The sequence below is a fragment of the Anopheles coustani genome, chromosome 2, assembly GCF_943734705.1.
Source record: "Anopheles coustani chromosome 2, idAnoCousDA_361_x.2, whole genome shotgun sequence".
NCBI lineage: Eukaryota > Metazoa > Arthropoda > Insecta > Diptera > Culicidae > Anopheles > Anopheles coustani.
The window spans coordinates 80,150,073-80,170,708 of record NC_071289.1 but is presented as its reverse complement, the minus strand read 5'-3'; the positions used below and the strand labels follow the sequence as shown (position 1 = coordinate 80,170,708).

Sequence of the window (20,636 nt, the reverse complement as noted above, 5' to 3'; positions counted from 1 at the left end):
TCCGGCCAGACTTGGAAGCAATGCCGGCGGAAAAGGTATACACCGAGATCAAATCTTTCAACGGGAAGAAATAAACAACGCACAGAAAGCGTGGAAGTGGAAGGGATTCTTGGATGGACGTGAAGCGGTACACGGCCAAATATGGCTTGTTAACCATTTCCGTATGCTAATGTATTCGAAGGAAACTTTGGGGAATGAAAGGAAAAAGAATGGGTAGACCAAGGCAAGGTAAACGAGTAAACATATTTAGAGCAATTGTGTTCCTTGCTTCCTTCACCTTCCGGGGGAAAGATTTCGATGGAGGTACAGTGCGGGAGTTTTGCCCTCTGGAGTAGCAGAAATAAGTTTTTTTTTTTATGATTTAACCATTTTTTTTCGTGTCTATTTATGCATATTTATTCACACCAAGGTTCTGAAAATATGGATATTTAGATACCATGTTTAAAATTTAAGAAAGCATTATTGTATTCGACGCATTTTCGTGAAGATCCTTTAGAAAATAACTTTTTACTCATTCTAGCAATCATCAAAACATTGAACCTACCTTAACGTGTCCGTCATTGCACTGTCCTAAGACCACTGTGCACTGAGTTTCTGATTTGTTGAACAAAGCAGGCCGTACTGGAAAGCGAAAGCCTATAGTGGCATCGTAAACCTTTGCCCCATTGCTTGTGGTGTTGAAGAAAATATACAAAATAAAGCTTGTTATCACCGAACTCACCATCAACATATTTATGAAAACAAACCGGCTACGCAACAGACCTTGCTTCGTGTGTGTTCAACAGCAAGCCCTTTCCCCCTCCTGGAGAAAGCGTACACATATGGCCGCTCATTATTGAAGGTCGGGGAAAACGGAACGAAAAACCAGAATGGGAAAAACTAACGCTAGAAAAAGTTTTCCTTCACGGTCGTCTACGGTAGCCGTTTAACCGTTTCGCCTTTCATTCGCCCGGAAGTACGTGGTAAAGTTGGCATGGGAAGTCTACTAGGATTATTTCTCTGCCCATTTTCTAGCGTGCGAACGTGTGTGTGTGTGAGAGAGAGAAAAAGGAAAAGTAGAAACGACGCACAGGGCGTTCGTCTCTTCGAAGGGTGAGGTATTTTTTAAACATGGTAATTTGCATTTGAAAAGCATGTCAGCATTGCGGTTAAATTTTGCCAACTTCATGCCAATAGAAGGCTGCTCGGATGGTTGAGACAAACTGTGGCGAAAAGCGGTGATGGAACGATGTTAACAGAACTAATTCTACCGATGGCCACAAGAAAGGAGAATAGTAGAGATAGAGTTTGGAGTTGTATGTTTTCGTAAGTTTTCGATTGTTTTTTTCTGTTTTCGTCAAGCAATGTGTCTTCTACCACTGAACAAGAACATAGGAGAATAGTTGCTGATGTTATGTAGCAGATTGACCCGATTAAAAAGCATATTGTGTCATAGGCAATGTATGTAAAAGAGCCACATGTCATGGCAAAATCACCTGTGAAGAAAAAGACAATCATTTCCACCGAAAAACGAACACGGCAAGTAAACACATTAAAATCCTAGCGGAAAACAACCAAACAATTCTGAAAAATAGTGTTATTTTTCAGTCGTCCCTCACTCGAAGAAACACAAACGAAAAGGTGTCGTGAAGGGTTGTTTTCGTGGTGCGATTAGCGTGCTGATGGATGACCATTTTTGCAGCGTTTTACAAAACCCCGGTGAGTATGAACCGTATCTTTTCCTATTGTTTTTCTTCCGTGCAAAGAAACGTCGTGCAGGACCTCAGCATAAGTATTGCCTTAAATGTTCCACCCAGTGCCATTGTTTTGGATGAAAAATGTTTTCTAATTTGTGGACCACTTCACGTTTTATAGCGCACCGTAATTAGCATGTGTAAGGGTTAAGGAAAACAAAGGTTGTATGCAGGAATATAAGGATCGGGTGAAAAAGGTCTCTGGAGAATGAACATTAACAATTTAAAATGTCGTGCTCAAAGTAACGCTAGGGATGGAAACTTTTTGGATTGATTGGAGAATATTTATGGTAAGGTGTTTTTCTTTGCAAACCTATTTCATCTTTGCATTTGCACATCTGGTGGAAATTTGTACATCTGGTGGAACTGAATTCCATTGTCTTAAACAATTGGATTTGAAAACTAGGAATGTTTAAAATTTTCAAAGATGCTATTTCAAAGATAATCACTATTTAGCTTCGTTACGCATATTTGCGCCATGAAAATGCAAAAATGAAATGCATTTGATTACAGCAAATGCTCAATTTTCGTTCTTTTCTTTTATATTTACTTCGATCTGATCATTCTAACCATTATCTACTATCAGCTCATGTTCCTGATTAAAGAGTATGGCAGCGCTCTGTGAACAGTCCAACAAACACGACAAACACGACACTGTCGGAGAGGTGCTCTGCGACTTGTCGTGAAGAACTGTCACTCATCCAAGCAGCAAGGTAGCAGAATACACAAGGTATAACAGTTTCACAGTGGGATACAGCCCTGCACGACAAAATCAAACTGTTTTGTTCTGTGTCGTGTTTGTCTGACATGTTCGATGCAGGTTGACAGAGCACCTCCATATGATTGCATGGGTTTGATCGTTTTTTTTTTGTCGTGTTTGTCGTGTTTGTCTTGTTCGATAGCTCACAGAGCGCTGCCTATATTGGAAAACCATTGTGTCTATGTTTCGATAAGTTTTTTTTTTCTTGAACTCGTGATAGTACTTTTAATGTAAATTAAAAACAAGCCAATAGTCAAACTTGAGCTCCTTTTCTATGAGCAAGAACGCTCTGAACACGTGCATAAAGACACTGTTTCCCTATTACATTAAACCGCTTTGACTACAACACTTTCACGTTTTAACTTGCCAAATCTCCCTCGCTGGAGACTTTCCCGACGAACAGTACCGAAAGGTTAATAGATCGTTTGTTCATCCATTTGTTCCTTTTCTTATTCCAGCTGGCCATTTAGCCACCGTTTGGGCCTTTGGTTGTTATGGAGAGTTGGTGCGGGAAAAAGTCTATTCACCCCATCAATACAGATGCCGTTCCGGTACTAGTTTTTCGCAGGAGCACAACTTTTGCCCTTGCGAAAAACCGATGAAACCGAACCAGACCCATCGTGGGGCTCGGAAGTTCGTTTATGGGCGAACTATTCTCAAGCTTGCAGGTGTGGCCACATCCTGTTTTGTGGAAATGTGTTTTCCCTCTTTTCCGCCCTTGGAACAGTGGAAGACGGTTGGCAGCAGTGTGGGACAAATAACCGAGGACCGAATAATACCTTGATTACAACTTTACACCACATCATTTCCGACATTCGGCCAAAGGGAAGGAAAATAATTCGCTCCCACCAGTTTTAACTTTGTTTACACGGTATAGTATATTTTATTGGTAACTTTTGGTAACAACACTTTCTTATTCTTTTAATTTCAAAATGATATTTTTACATTTTATATTTAATTTTGTTTGTCAAACACAGGTTGACGGCGAGAAGGTGAAATTATGTTCTTTTATTTGTTTCCAATACTGCCCATTATTTTAAACTCGTTTATTCCATCTGTTTCTCTTTGTTTTCACCCAATTTTTCTTCGTTTTGTACAACTCTATGGTCGATGTTGTTCGGGTGTGGCAATCCTCCGTTACCTTGTCCATGTGTGAGTTACTTGTTCTGGCAAACATAAGACACATCCTCGGAAGACCAGCCCACCAACATCAGGATGCCTTTCGCGTCCATTTTTCACTGTCGGCAAAACAGGAAATCATTTCTCTCCCGCCCGGTACGTTGCGGTACGATGTAAATTTCCTTCCATCTTCATCAAACCGTTTCAGGAGTTCCTCTAGAGGACACGATGGTGGACGGGATTGTAAGCCCGGCGTGGCCGAGGAACTGCTGTCCCCCTTTGGGTGGAGTGCATTTTCATTTCAAACTTTACCAACAAACCTCTTCGACCGTAAAGGAAAGCTGGAAAGTTTAATGAAAAGCATAGTTATGTTTTCCACAATGGCCGGGTGTCCACACTCTGTCCGGGTTGGATGACCACCACTCCAACTCCGGGTTGGGTGAGGACTAAATTATGAGTGACTCGATGCCAAAGCGGTCCTGGTGCGGAAAGAAAAACAAACAAATAACGGTGGGTGGAACCGCCGGGAACGTTTGCGCTAAAATAGTTTCGCCAGTCGAGGAGGATTCCTCGGTTCCTTTTTTTCTTCGGTCGCGGATGCATTCCTTCTGCATCGAAGGGGAGGCCGAAAAACGTGGCCGAACCGGCCGGAATGTCTCGAGCACACGGCGGCTCTGATGGACCCGATGTATTGCAATCGGAAAACTTTTAATTAATTCCAGCAGACAATTTTCGATTAAGTTGACGTACGACTCGGAACATCGCCCGGTTCTGGGCGGTACCGTGGGTGGGGAGAATGGGTAGTTGAATTGCGAAAGGGGGGGGACGGGGTAAAGTTTTTCGCCACTCCATCGTACTGCGGTACACCATCGCCCTTCGGGAGGTCCGAAGGGAACCGTCGGTAACGGTATGATGGAAAGTTGTGTCTAGCAAAAATGGCACAAATACCGCGTCACGAAACCGAAATGGATTTATTTCCCCTCCTTCATATGGGGAAGCGGTGGCACGGGGTGGGGTTGTTTTACCAGACACACGGCACGGGTTTTCTCGACTTGACCTCTGCCTCCCTCGGTTTTGGGGGGAAATGTTTATTGCGCCTAAGAGAACAAATAAAACTCTACATGCAGGAATGGATGCGAAATGCGGGAATAGGGAAAAAAGTGGAAATGTAGCTACAGAAACAGGCAAATATTTCCCCCCTTATCGGGCGTGTACCTGAGGGCGCTTTCCTTTTGACCTGATTCTGGTTGGTTGTTTGTTCTCTCCCCTACGAGTGCATGAAGAAAAGAATCATCTACAACAACATTGTCCAGCAGTTGAAAGTTTGTAAACTGCTTGAGGGAGGTGTTTTGGTTTTTATTTCGGCATGGGCAGCCCTCTACTTACCTAGGAGAGGTCGACGATGGCCAGAAGCGGGAGCAGCATGATGATGAGTAATTTGTTGACCTGTTCGTTTTGTGTGAGGTTGCAAGTTTTTAATTGACTTTTTTTCTGCTATGGGATTGTTAGTCACTGTATCAACAGTGTTTTTCCCCATTATATTCTGATTTGTTTCAAATGATCGATTAATTTTGTAAATCAATTCAAGAATAATGTTCTTTCCATTGGGTTATTTACTTCCTCTGATTTGTGAAGTACCGGGCGCCTCCATTTATTAAAAGAAGTAAATTAAAAGCATGATGGTGATATACCACGAGTTAGGAAATGTGCTTAGAAATAGTACAGGTTTCATGGTTGATGGTTCAATTGGCCAACTTACGAGCCAAAATAAAGTAATTACTAACGGACGGTCACTATGGTTTTAGTAAAAACCTACACTGTTGCAAATCAGAATGTTTTTTTTAATCATTTCAGTGACTTAAGATCACTTTCAATTCCCTCTTCGTTTCATTTTCGTTTTCATTTTTCAAGTCAAGTGTACTTGTTTTTACTCCATTTCGATGCCGCTTTCGAAACAGTTTTGTATTTTTTCTTAAAGCACCAGGCGCCTCCATCGAAAAAATATTGGTACAATAAAAATAAGATATTTGGTAGACATTTAAAAACAAATGGCAGACATTTAAAATAACAAATGTACCAAACTGGAAATATGCGAGTTAGTTTTGTATGTTTTGAAAAATTTGAAACATGTTACTTACCATTTCTTTTCTTCTTTCGATAAGTAAAATATTTTTGACACAAACATTACTGGAAACTTGAAGTTGCCAAACACGGTGCACAAATTAGTTTATTTTACCCATTCAGTGCTTTTGTGTTTTATTTTGTTTGATTAGTCACAGTTAAAGTATATAGATGCACAGAAAAACAATAGTTGTTGTAAAGAGCGATGCATTACCCGCTTCGAAAAATTGCTTAAAAACACACACAAAATTAGCGTGGAATGTTCCACCCGAATGAATTCTAGCCGAGGCAAGTGGCACTTTTACGCTATTGGAAGGCGGAGGACATTGTCGAGTGGAAATGGTTTGGCATGTTGTGTATACACTCGTTTGTTTCTTCATGTAGTGCCAAGTAATATCATATATGGAGGTTATAGGGTACGATATATAGCTGCCCTTGCGGTGGCGTTGGTGCGAGGTGAGTATTGGTGTGGGTAGAGTTAGTTCCACCCGTAGCCTGGGCGTGCCGTCGTACGGGTGCCGGCGTTGTACTGGCCGTACGATTGTTGCGGCTGGGCGTAGTAGTTCGAGGCCGACGTACGCTGATCGACGGTCACCGGATATCCGCCCGGTCCGGCAACGGGCGTACCACCGGAAGCTTGGCCACCACCGGCCGGTTTGTTCTCCGAGAACAGGCCACCAAATTTCTTGTTGTCGATGAGGTTGCGTGCGTCGAACAGGCCACCGAGTCCACCGGCTCCACCCGCGGCACCACCGGCCGCCGGTCCAATGCCGAGTCGCTGGTTGATGTACGTTCCGACCTGCTGCTTGACCGCGTTCGAGACGGCATTCTGGACACCGCTCAGGATTCCGCCGAAGAAGCCTCCGCTCGAGGCGGGCGGTTTCTGCGTCGGCACGACGATGTTTCCACCGGCGCCATCGAATTGTCCCGGTCGAGATCCACCACCACCACCTCCTCCGTAACCTCCACCACCTCCGTTGTAACTGTTTCCTCCAGAGCCTCCGTTATAGCCGTTGTTTCCTCCACCACCTCCGTTATAGCCGTTGTTTCCGCCACCGTAGCGATTGCCCGGATTGTTGTCGGTCGGAAGCAACGGATAAAGTCCACCGGACGAAGCTGGACGGGTTGGGGCCGGTGTCGGCCGCTGGCCGTACGGATTGTTCGGGTTGAGACCGAGCGTTCCAAGGACATCATCGTCCCCACCATTTCCGACCGGAGCCGACGGACGTGGACCGTTGTTGTACACGTTGCTTGCTCCCGCTGCAAGGAAGATCGGCCGGACATAGCAAAGGACGAGGAAGGGGTGATCGAAAAGCGTGAAGTTGAGGTTCAACATTAAAATATAAAAAATAAAATAAAATTTGGATCAAAGACTCACGAAATGAGGAGCTTAAAAAAATACAATGATACAAAAGCACAGAAACGAAACATTGCGACAGAAAGCGGGTACAAAGAAAGAAACAACACATACGGGTAAAAAGCAACAACGGAATCGGAATACAAACAAAAAACCTGCACTTGAAAACCAATTAAATGCGGGAAGGTTTTCCGAGCGCATTTCCAGTTTTAGATTTTCGCCAAAATGATTCATTGGTTTTTGATGATTTTTGAATGTTTGTGTGTGTGTGTGTGTGTGTTTGTGTTCCACCAATCGGTTTGTACTTAGCAACTACTGATTGACACACGCCAGAAGATGATTGTATTTTTGATTTTTGCGCACGAATAGTTCCGGGGGGCTAAAGATTTTAATAATAATTTCTTACAAAATGGAGCTCCAAGCTCGGGTGTTTTTTCCGTGCAGACAGATCCAAAAATACATCCCAACGAGGTGGCATTTCCAGGTTGTTTTTAGAACTTAAAAAACTACAAGAAATGAAACTGGACGTTCACAATGTGCAACATAGACGTAAACACAAAAGAAACATAAATATGAACAAGTCTTAAATAGTAGAGTATAAAGTACGATTCCCCTCTTAGAGACTATGTAAACAAGGAAACAGACAGGAAACGGGTGATTTCTTATGGTCAAATAATGAAAAACGCGTACGCTAGAATAATGACTGCAATGAAAATGTTTATGCATTTATGATTTCGTTTCTCTAACATTCTTCACATCGGTGCGCTCCGCTGTTTTATCGCTCTACGAAGGATTTATTTACATGATCGTTGCATTCGGTTGGATTTCTGGTTCACTCCGGGTAAAAGGAATATACTGGAACTGCGCCTGCTGTGTTTTCGGCCAATATTGTTTATGTTTCGACTGAATTTTTACATGATTCGATCGCTAGTTTGCATTGTGACCATGGATACTAAATTTAAACAGTCAATAATAATCCCAATTTAACCTTGCTTGTGGTTACGAACGAAGTTACGAACATTTCTTGCTTATACAGTATCAGAAAAGAAAAACGTTAATGACCGTATTTTCAATGATAACTGAGATAATCGTTTCTTCAATAATTCAGACTGAAAAACAACTTAGCAAGGGATATTGCTTCACGATATGAAGCTTAAAAAAGAAGGGCAAAAATTTACGGTTGGATTTACCTTTCGAAAGGAAGACACTACTCGTCCTAAAAAGGAAAAAAAGGGGCAAGAAAAAGCACACTGCTAGTATTTTGCTACCAACCGTCCGCCCGGGTTAACCGTTCTAACCCGGTCCTGCCAGTAAGTTAATTCACCGTGTTTACAGAGGACTTACGGAATTATGTCATCTGAACATCGGGGCCACAACCTGCCTCCCGGGCGCTCCGCACGGCTTTGATTCTCGACACGATGATCCTTTAGCATTAGGTTCCCATTCTGGTTTTTGGCCGTCGGCGCGGGATTATCGTCCTCCACGCTGGGGCAGCTTTTCCCGGAAACTCACCGTCGGATAAAACCGCACCATAAAGCATCGGTTTCGGTTCGGGGTGCACCTCGGTACGTGTGCCTGTCTGCGTTTGTGTTCCATTCTTGACCTACTCTCGGAGAAAGGTTATTCCTTCGGGGGGGTTTTTCCCTTCTTTGCTGCAACATCCGAAGCCATTCACCTGGAGCGACCAGAATTCCAACCGTGTTTGTTTCTTTTTCTATCAGTTCAGGTTTTTCGCTAGATTTCTTTTTTTTTCTTTAGTTTTGCTGTTGTCTGTTTTATTCATTCTTACTTTTCTCTCTCTTTTTCTCTTTCCATTGCTTTGCTTTATCGTTTTGTGTGCCTTGTGTTGCTTGTTTTTACTTTTCACATCCTCTTCTCTGTGCTGTGCTGGCTTGGCCATTTTTTCCTCCCTCTAGCTTTCTACTCCAAACCGATCAGATTCTATTTTCGTCAGCATTTGGCCCAGCCTGCGGCCTTGTTGCTTACTTTTTTCTACCTTTTTTCACACATTCACGATACGTTAGTTTTTTTGTCGGCCAGATACAGTATTTTTCTAGTTGCACCAGAAAATTGCTCACTTCAAATATTCCACATTCCTTTTCCGGTATTACTTTAGCCGTACACGGATCCCTTCTACATACTTGACACATATTTTCGCCCGTGATTCTCAGCGAAATTCGGATTGTGAAACTATGTGCTTTTCGTTGATCGGCCAGTCCGGGTTTGTGTCCGGTAGATTCCGGTCTACATAATCAGGTATAAGGCTGTTGGCGCTGCGCTCATTTGTTTTGCTGTTGCTGCTTGAGTTGCATATATTTCGGGGTTTGTTTCTTCAATGTTCCGTTCACTGGAGACAATTCTGCTTAACAATCGTTCTTGTTGCATTTTTCTCTGTTCTATTTCTATGGACACAAAGTTCTGTTTCGGGTTTTCACTTCACTTTTCTCCGACTGATTATTCTGATTCTAGAAGATAGTTTAGTTTATGGGCCATCGATTTTTCCATTTTTTTTTTCTATATACCTGCCAGCTGCAAATGTTTTTTTAAAGTATTCCTGTATTCCATTAATGTAAGTCACACCGTGGTGACCGTCTGTTGTGTTGTGTAGTGTCGAAGTACGTTCTGAATATGTTCGGTAATTTGAACTTTAGCTTCACGGTTTAGTGGAAGATATAATAGCTGTTTTGTTAAAGTTTTCCTCTTTCCTCCTTTTCTTACCATCAGTGTTAAATTCATCTGGTGTTTGTTTTTTTTCTTGTGTAAATTTTCTCCATTTTTTAATTAGAGTTTTCTACATTCTAACATTTTCCCTTCACCATTTATCTTAGTTAGTCACTGGGTTTTAGTAAAGTAATTTACCCTTTCTTCGTTCAATCGTCGGTTTTTTTTTGCAAATTTTATGGCATTGACTTGCTAAAATGGATTCATTTACGGATTTCCATCGGCTTGTGTTTATTTTGTGGTGTATGCTACAATTGGTGTTAGTTTATTTTGCTGTTTTTGTTTCTTTTTTTCTCCATTTCCTATGCTTCAGTGCTCTTACAATGTACCATTTTACTTGGTTTGCCGTTGGGCCACCTGGGGTTTGCTTGACGCAAAGTAACGATTGCAGTTTGTTTTTTTTTTTGCTTGTTTTTCAATTTTCCCTTACAGTGTTAAGATTGGTTCGGTGCGCTGATCAACTGTTGTTAGGACTCGGTGTGTGTGTTTTTTTTATTTTAAAGACAGTATATTTTCATATTTTTACAAATTTGCCACCCTAAACCCTCTCGCTGGTGAGATGCTCAGCGGCTTTAGTAGTAAGCTTCCACAAGCCGCTCCTCGTTCGTTGATTGCTAACAGATACGCTGCTTTTGGCCATACACGTCGGTTTTTCGTCCACCATGGGATGGGATGTGCTTCGTGATTAGACGGTGCCGTGTTACACACTGACCGGAAGTGCATCCTTTTTTTTTGTTCTGTGCTGTGTTTTAATAACATATGTTTTTTTCGCATTTCGTACCACTTTCGGTGCGAGTTTTCCCCCACTGCCGTGTACCGAATTTAGTTTCCACAGTCTAATAAATTGCTAGAGGGCTCTTTCCTGTATGTTAGAAAATGTACAAAAATGATGCAACGATAAAACAACGACTCCCGCGGTTTGGGAGCGGGTTTCGGTTTTTTTTGGTTACTCCACGGTTATTCACAAGATGAAGTTAATAATGGGCAGTGAACGGAGTGTGGTGTGGACGAGAAGAGAGCTGCAGTACGCAAACGGAAACGGGAGGGGAAGGGTGCCACGGAGGGAGAGGGAATTATAAGGCTCCAGGAGCGATCCTCTGCGTGCTAAGCCGCCAGAGGCTCCTCCCGGGGAGCAGCGGAAGGACGGTGGACAGGGTGGCCAACAGTAGAAGCAGCAGAGGACTGTGCGGTGCGCCGGCGGCTCGCGGGGAACCACTGCGCGGTCGCTTGTCCGGCTGCTTGTTGTAGAGGAACTGATTCCAGAGGCTCGGTTCGGTCGAGGTGGGATTCGGGTTGGGATTGTGCGGATAGAAGGGGTTGTGGGGCGACGCGCCGAAGTTGAACGGGGCCTGCGGGATGACCGGGGGCTGGTTGAGCGGGGGGTAGAGTGGCTGGAAGACGGCCGGACTGCCAGCGCCCGGCTGCGGGTAGTTGCTCATGAAGGGCGATCGCGTCGTCTGGACGCTGCCGAAGATGTAGTTCGGGTCGATCGGCATGTTCGGGTAGTTCGGGTCCTTGCCGCCCACCACCCGGGTGTTGTCCGGGGCCGGGTTGAGACTGAGCACGCCTGCAAGAGAAGGAAGGTCGGTGGGAAGGCCAGGGGAGTAGAGAAAGAGACGCTTGAGACACTGGTTCGGGAGTTCGCTTGGGGAAGAGGTAGAAACTCAGGGAACTTGGAAGGATACACCGTCGGTGACAATATTTACAACACTATTTAATGCCCTGTGATTAAGAAATTCCCCATCAGTTGCATGTGACTTAAGTAGTAGACCTAGAGATCATGCATGATTGGAGCAAGGAAAGACTCGTAACTCAATCCAGTTCCTTACTATCCCCAAACAAACCAGTCCTTAGGACACTGGTTCCATGTTTAATGTAAAGCATTCCATAAATTGCCTAAACTTTAAGACGACACATGAACTCTTATAAAGTATTTTTGGAACCATAAAAATATTAAATTCCATGCAATGCTATGGTGGTGAGAATGGCAACCATGAAAAACATGAAACCATGAAGAAATGTTTTCTCGAAATTGTGGCAAGGTTTCTTTCTTTCAGCTCGTGCCTTCGATCTTTGCCAAAACATTCTACCTTTCGTACGGTTTCTTTTGTTCCGCTTTCTGTCCTCAGTTTTGTTTCACGTTTTCCATGAGTTTTCTTTCGCGTTTCATCAACGACTCAGTGACGATCCTGTGGGACCGCCGTTCTACCTGCAGTCGAGATTTTCTTTTGAAGAGAAACACTCTTTTAAAGGGGGCTTTAGAAGAGAGAAGTGGATAGAACGAAGAGGAGCAGGAAAAAACAACAACGAAGTGTTCAATTACCACTCGGTCCGGCATTGACGCTGGGATCGGTGTTCTTTTTGCAGGTCGGGTACCGGCCACAATCGTTACCCTCGCGTTGCCCAAGCGAGCACGAGTCGTGGACCATCACGCACACCTGGCTGGACAGGCAACCGATATCGCTGCAGGTACGGCCATACTCTGGAAAAAGAATGATGCAAAAAACGCACGGGAAAGAAAGAAAGAAAGAAAATGCAAAATCAGGATACATGGAGGTGGTTATTTTCTTGCTGTTTTTTTCTCTTTTGTGGGGAGGGTGCATGAGGAATTGGCATGGGGAAGGCGGGAAGTGCAAGTGGATACAATATACGGGAGGGAGTGGGGGTGTGGAAACAATAAAATCTATGCACAGCGGATAAGCGGAAAGAACAAAAAAAAAACAAAACACAAAACGAAACAAAACGAAAAATCTGGGGTTTATGATACGGCCGTTTATGAAATGCAGTTCCGTCCGGCAGTTGGTTCAGGCGGTCAGTCACCTAAATCACCGAGGTCTGGCGTAACGGTGCGTAACGGTATAAATATTCACGTGATTAGCATTTCCACCGGGAGGGGCGGGAATTTTCGTCCGTCTGTCCGGTGCGTGGCCGAAGCGAAATAGAGACGGTGGCCATTATGTAAATGGCACTCTCGATGATTCATGTTTGAGGTACCCCAGTGCACATGGATAAAATTGTTTAACATGTGTTTCAATTGACTTGGAAATTACCACAGAAAGTTCCAACGAAATGGTAACATTTCATTTCAATGTTTAATGAAGCTATAGGTCGGTGAAACTTTGTAGCACGTTTGAATGATTCATAGTGTGAGTGTTATTTATTGTACCAAACCGTAAACAATTTCCACAGAACACAAACGATCGTTCTGTTTTTTTTTCACGGGTAAAATACACTTTTCGCAAAAAAACTACCCAAAGAACGAAAATAATTGATGTTAATTAATTATGTTCAAGTAAATATTGCCATGGAGGGCGGCGTTTGCGGCGGGAAGGAAAGGACCCTCAATTTGTAGCCAAAGTAAATTTATGCTAATGGATTTAAAATGGTGTGTCAATTGTCATAATTATGCCCCGGGGTAGGTCTTTTTTGCTTTTCATCCATTCCACCCAATTGGTTCGATTGGTTCGAACTATAAAGGGTTTTTATCGGATTTTTGTTAACCGCATCTGTCTGTTTATTTTATTCATTAGCAGCTCATCATAATTACCCGCATAGGATAGTGCTTCCGAGTTTGTGTCGGTCAATTTGTTGAAGGCCACTGAAGAAGTACCGATCAATTGCACTAATTGATACACCGTTTCCAACATGGCGTCCGGTACGTTTTTGGAGTAACGAGGGAGGTAAAGCAAGCTAGTAGAAAGAACAAGGACAGCTCTACAACGTTGTTGTTAACGTTGATTGTGGCGCTGTTTTTGGGAGCTTCGCCTGGCCCACTTTTCGGTTCGGTTCCGTTCCGCCATCGATCGTGGGCAATTAGTACGGAATGCAATGCCGGGGGCCGATGCAATGGCCGGTCGCAAAACCACACCAACGTCCGATGTCGATGAATTTTAATTCAATTATCCGACCGAAGAAACAACATCCTGTATCGATCCGAATGCACCCAAGCCCGCTTTTGATGCCCGGAGAACGCCTGCTTGTGGGCAGTTAAGATAAAGCCAAGGGAAGACCGGTTGGGAGGAGGCTGAAACAAACGTACACAAACTCGGTGGAATGCTTTCCCGTTCAGGGTGACCTCACCCGATGGTCGAAATTCGGTCGGCCATTTTTAAGGGCACGTTTTTTAATCACAAACACGACCGAGCGTCGAGCTACGAGAGCAAAAAAAGGGAAGGATGAAAAAGGATGAAGGATGTGGAAAAAATGTGTCCGGTAAAGTGGATCACGGGAACTCATAACGAAAACACGGTGACACAGAGGTCCGGAAAGGGGGATTTTCCGCCACCAGCGGCCATACTATTTGCTTCGGAGGAAAATTCCGATGGCAAAAGACAGCGGCGTTATTTGGCAATGTTTTTTTTTCGAACGTTGTTTTTACGCTGGCAGGAGGAAAAAAAACTTGGTAGGCCGTGTGTATGTGTGCGGTTTTGCTTTTGATGTGTGTTTGTTGATGTGATGTTTTTTTTCCCCACAGCCTCCTCTTTTGCACGAAAAACTTCCACATGAAAAATCCATCTTTCGGTAATCAATCAAACCAGATGAATTCGGGATCGCTGATTTGCTGCGCGCATAGAAAACATAGATCCTGCACCGAATTGGGGTCGCGAAAGAGAACAGTAAAAACGAATACATTTTCCCTAATACTGAGCTAAAAACCTTCCCCCACCAAAACCTAGTGGTTGGCCAATTTTTGTGTGTTTTCACTTGTTCTCGTTCGTGGTAAAGGTCGCCTGCGATGGGGAAGGAAAAGCCTGCCACAATTCTGCACCGGCACGGGACGCGGATGATGTGCGATGAATAATGAGCAGCATAATGTCGGTCCCAGGCGGAATTGAATTCTTCTGCGGGATGGATCGTTGAAATTTAAATTCATCCACGTACAACGCTGATTTGGGGTGGACTAATTTAATGTCAAAGAGTTGAGATTTTGATGAACAAATCCATTCTACGGGAAGAATTTTCTTTACAAAAAAGTATGTGGGAAAATTTTTAACGAAATTTCCTTTAATGTCATTCCAAAGATAATACTTCAATCTGTTAAAACTCTTCTTCTATCTACCGTTTTTGGTTCCGTAGTGAGTCGACCGAATCTACCTTGACACAAATATGACTGGACTTTTGTTCCGGCACGTTCGGATGCACATCGCCGGAAGCTCGAATACCCGGCAACTGTCGGACAATCACGGACCGTATTAAAGTCATCGAAGCGGCACACGAACGCCACGATGCACACGAAGGTGCGATGCTCGGCAGGTCAGCAGCTTTTGTTTATCATTGGCAAGTCAGCAAATGTTTCGGCAAATGACTTTTTTTTCGACGGAGGAAGGGAGATGCTATCCAATTGGGGAAGCTCCACTGAACCGAGCACAATAACACGCAGCCCAACCAATTCCTCCCCCGGGAGACAAGGGAGTGAAAATTTGTGGAAGTGGAAGTCCTTCCGTTTGAATTCAAATTATAACCCGCAACCCATGTACGTGGTCAGAGTAACTAATCAACTGCGGAAAATCCCATCGACTTCTATCCCTTTGGAAGCGAGGAGGCAATCGAGAGAGAGAAAGAGAGGAAGAGAAGATGTACTGTTTCTTGGTCTTTCTTCTCCAATCGGAACAAATTCGTTAAGGCTTCCAGTTCGAATGGAACACACACGAGCAAATTGGAAAGGCGTCACGGTGCATGCGACGTGTCGGCACGTACGGAATGTACTCCCGTGGAAGCATATTTCCACGTGATTCGACCGGCTGGCTCGATGGCCATATGGAAAGGTCAGATGTGCTTCTTTTGCGAAGGAGTTTGCATTAAAAATAATTTCACAATTTATCTGTTTCAAAAATCAAAAACTCTATAAACAAAAAGGAACAAGAGTGCTGTAACATTTAAAATATGCTTTTGCGCTTTAAATCTTCCATACTGGCGTTGTTTAAAATGATTGGAAAACTAAGCCAAAAACGAAATAGGGTTTTTCTTGCCCCGGTGGACCGAAAGGTCACGCTAATTCACGTACAACCTCGGCTGGCTCTCACCGGTACGTAATCGATTGCGATGCAATTTTATTTACCGCTCACCGGGGAATTTCACGAGCTGAACGAAAATTATTATGTTCTCGCACATGCCTGTGCGGAAAATAGGCATGAAAGAAAAAAAGGCAAATTCCGATGCGATGCGAAAAATGGAAAAGACCAGCCAGTGGAAGTGATGAATATTTATTTTCTCCTGCCCCCTCCAATCCAGGTGCAAAGATGCTGCATCATGCCGGTGGCGCGCCAAGAAGTTGATCGACCGGAGAAGTTTTTCATCCGTTCACCGTTCGTCTCCAGTGAACCGGAAGTGCCCAATATCCCATTCGGGACGGGAACAACGTTCCATTCCCCCCCCTCCCAAAATCCCGGGGATTGATGTCGGAATGGTTTGGTGCGGTATGATATCTGTTTCACCTTTTGGTTTTGGGATTGGAAAGAATGATGTGGGTTTCCTTTGCACATCGAAAAAAACATGGGAAAACTATAGACCTTACACCTGTGACTGGAAGGGGCATCAAAGGGGTTAGGAACTCAAAAAACCCCTCTTACCAACACAAACACCCGTAGGATGGAATCAGTTTTTATTCGATTATAAACTTCCTCCACGGGCAGGTGGAAAGTAATTTAAGCGGGCATTATTAATTTTTAAGTGAAAATTTAAACCACTCCGCGATAGCCGGGAAAAGCCTCCTGTCTGATGGGCAGAAGGAGGAGGAGGAGGAAGGACATTTTATCGAAAACGGTTATTGCTTCATCCGCTAAGCCTTAAGTGGCTGTCCCGCACCGTGTGGAAGTGGCTTCGAACGATAACTTCATTCCGGGGACCGTACGATGATGGTGCTTTCGGAAAATACGCGCGTGTTTCCTTTCGTTGTCGTGGAAGGGCAACAGAAATAACCTGCTTGGTCGGGAAAATTTGTCGTCGAATGAAGTCCTTGTGGTGCGGTTAGTAAGAAGCCGGTGGCCGAGCGGTAAGTCCTAGGTGAACTTACGAGTCCGTATTTCTCAGCCCGAGGGGGAAATTCGTCGAACAGCACCGGAAGTCGTATTGTCCACAAGCGTGTGGCCTTTTCCCTCACTCCGGGTTTCCTTCCTTCACAGCAAGTGTGCTTGAGATTATGATTGCCTTATTATTATTAGCTTGCATTAGCATATCAATTTGTAGGTCGTTCCTCTTACGCTACCCCACAACGGACGGCTCCCCAACTCCTAGTGGGAGTTTGTCCCCGGGACAAACGGAAAAGCCATTGCATTCTTTGCTATTAGAAATAGCTCAAACCGAGCCATCGGGATGGGGCAGGGAAACGTCGGCAGGTGCCGATGGCAAAGCAAGAACCACAAACAGATTCAAGCAGACACACGCACACAAAAGACGGGAAAGTTCCAAATATCTGTGTGGCGTGTTTGGTAGGGAAAATGGATGAAAAAGATCTCTCATCCCCCCCTCTTTTGGTCGTTCCACGAGGCATCTCGGTTTTCTTGCTTTCAGTGTCGGTTGGCGTCGTGATCCGATTAAGAAATGGAATCTATGGAATGTTTGTTAAACCACTCGAGCATCCTGTTCGGTGCCCCCCTCCCTCCTCTCCCCATCTGCCTGTTGGCTTTCCCTACGAGGGGACGCAACACGCAAGACTCTTGCCAACGCTCTCCTAGCGTGCCAAGTACGAGCCAGTGCGTACTACCTCGCAAAAGGCGAATAAAAGAACGGAAGAGAAAAATCATTTTCCAAAGTTTGATAGAAAAGAAGAAAAAAAAATTAGATGTCGTCTGCGCCATCGTGTAGGAGTGGAGCAGTTTTTCACGACGGATACCGTGCCCTAAAGTGGTTTTGTCACAGTGCGGGGGTGAGATGAATCAATTTTAATAACCAGCAGGTGCTTCGGTTAGGGAATGAAAGGCTGGCGCCTCAAGTGGGTGGAAAATTGACTTAGCAATTAATTCCAGCGTGAAGTTAATCAACTTTTTCCTTACCCTCGTTGGTTGATGGCGTGATTGTTGAATTTTAATTCTTTTTCAATCCATCCGAACGCGGAAGTTCGTTTCTTTTTATAAGGTTTAATTTACATACCAAAAAGGTCGAAAGTGAAAGCCCGTAAAATATGAACGTTATTTAAATGGGAAATCGGGCGGCGGGGACGAAATCAACGGAATCAAATTAAGATCCCTTTATCTGCCTCCTGTATGGAGCTTTTTGTTTTTCCGGCTCGCTTACGTTGTTCGCTAGAGGAAAAGGAAAAATGACGATGGAAAACAAAACAAAACTCTACAAACACTCCATCATCGGGCACCGGGGAAAATCTTCGGGCAAATCTTCCATTCGGTAGCACATATTTTCCCGCGAGCAGCTTTCCGTCCTCCCCCTTCCATCCCTCCACCCGCCACTCCTTTCGTTTTGTCGGATCGTTTTAAGAAGTCGTGAGTTAAACCAATGATGGTGCGAGAAGCCAAAGCCCCGCAGAAGGGGGAGGAGGCGAAATGTTTTGTCGTTAATTGGTTGAATCAATCAAAATCACACTTTTGCCGTTGCTCGTTAGCAGTAAACGCTTTTCGCGCCGATGTTAGGCGCCGTGCGGCGGTAGATTGATGGCATTTTACTCGGAAGGGATGTCTTTAAATAATGGCCCTACACGATCCATGGCGGATAATGTCCTGCGGCGTGTGACGGTAGAAGGCAGTTCATAAAATGCGCTCTTTTGGGGGAAACGTTATTTTTATGGAAGGTTTGTAATATTTAATACGAACGGGATTATTTGGAATAAATACATGTTTTAATTATTTATTCAATATAGGTTAACCTAGGTCTTTTTTGATCGTTGTTATATTTTCGAAAACCATCTAACCAACCATTTAATCAGTTTATGGCAATTGTGTTGAATCTTTTGCTTCCGCGTATCCAGGGAAACAGTAGTTAAACTTTCCTATAAAATTAATTTCACACCCCCAAACTGTCTAATTACAATATTAATTAAAGTTTAGTGTGAATTGTTTCACAGCAACGCTCCATTGTCGTACGTGAAGCCAAACTTTTTCCCTTTTCCACCAGAGATTTGCCTTTCGGTAGGAATTTTCCTCGAGCAACTTTTCACAAAATGTGGCCATGCACAAAATTTAAAACAAATTAACCCTAATGATTATATGCGCGCCCGAAACCATTCGCCAACCAAACAGTTCGTTCCGCCAGCACGAGCATGTGATAGTCCGCAGCAGGGAAAATTGCATTAGCCGCTTTTCTGGCTGGCGTTGGCGGTTGCGATGTATGGATGCCGGAGTATAATGTGCACCCACTTCGGGCTGCCGGAGCTAAATAAAAGGTTAAAAACTATGCACTAACCATAATCGCACACGCTTCGCCGTGTCCTCAGATGTGGGAGAAAACCCTGGAAAATATACACAAGGGAAGGGGAAAAAAGAACTAAACCCAGTGAAGCCGGTTTGGAGAGCCGGAAAAATTTAAAACACTTCCCTTCAGGATGCACAAACCCGCACCGTGGCCACTGGCTTCGTATTGACAAAAGCTCGAACTTAAGCGAAGGGAAGGAGCATTTCCCTCTTGGTCGGTGTGGCGAAACTTTCAAGACGTTTTTTTTTTCGTCCGCAAGCCTCCAGGCAAGACAGTATAACCTTGGCCGGCCGGTTCTCTTTGGCGCATGTGGCGCCGTTCCCCGGCCAATACACGTATGATCTTCACCGCCGAGGCCGAGTGGAGGAGTGTTTCTTGTTGTTGAATAATCGTTTGCTTCCTCATTTTATTTGCACAAACATGTGCACTCGCACGTGAGATTTGGAGTGCCGGAACCAAATGGATGCCCGCCGAGGCAACTTTTTGGGTAAATACTACTCAATTTCTTTGCGCGAGTGCTACGTGTGCCGCTTAGGTATACCCCCGGAACAGCTGTGTCCTTCGTACGTGGGTTGTTGCTTGCGATTGCCGATGGGTGTGGGGGTTTGTGTTTCAATCCCGAAAGCCACTGTACTAACATAATCTGACCCATTTCTTCAAGCAAGGACAAATTCTGCAGAAGTTTTCCATGATGGAGAGTAGGACAGGTTAGTTTGGAAGGGCTTGGAAAATACTCGGTGTTTAATAAAGTTATACTAAAAGCAAACTGCAATGCATGTGTTCGAATAAACATGGAAAAAAATATTTAACTTTGCCATGACAAAAGTACAACTTTTAGAAGTAGTATGTGTTTGATTACAAGTACTTATAACAAACTACTGTAGTTGTAATTCTACTTTTGAAATTATAATTTCTACTTAAAATGTATAATTTTTCGTTATTTTATGATGAATTGAATCTTAGGAGGAGAACTTTTTGAAAAGAATCCAATTAAAAGTTCTGCTAGGAATCAATCAAAGTATGCAAAAATAAGACTGAAGACAACTGTTTATTTCTAAAATTATAAAAAAAAGTTAACAGGTAGTTTTTCGTGAAATTTTTATGTAATAGTCTACCATTTGCTCAAAAATGGATAATAACAGGCCACAAAATCTTAAAAAAAGCATTTTTATTGATGATTGAGTAGTTTGAGCACTGTATCATCATTTCATTCATTTTTAAGACACGATAAATGAACTGTTTAGAGTCTTAAGCCTTTAAAAGAGTTGCCAACATTATTTGCAATAAATGTCGTTTATAAATGTCAGCAAAATGCATGACGCTTCTTTTTATACTCCGGAAAATCCTTACAAAATAAGGAAATTTAGCATTAATGCACATTCTTTACAAATTAAGTTTGCTCGAAAATGTATCATCAAATAGCTGTTTTGCATTAACTCCTACCTTGATTTCTGCCCGCTATGAA

General features: G+C 43.6%; 1 protein-coding gene across 1 annotated transcript in view; it reads right to left on the bottom strand.

Annotated features, from left to right (window-relative positions):
* Positions 1-5,850: 5,850 nt before the first annotated feature.
* The window catches only part of LOC131263636 (uncharacterized), a 64,826-nt gene continuing 50,040 nt past the window's right edge, over positions 5,851-20,636 (bottom strand). Inside the window, exons 4-5 of the mRNA XM_058265867.1 lie at positions 12,135-12,293; positions 5,851-6,993 (exon numbers count right to left, since the gene is read on the bottom strand). Of these exons, the coding sequence (XP_058121850.1) occupies positions 6,212-6,993; positions 12,135-12,293 (941 nt within the window). The 3' untranslated portion in view covers positions 5,851-6,211. The remainder of the gene's footprint in view (positions 6,994-12,134; positions 12,294-20,636) is intronic.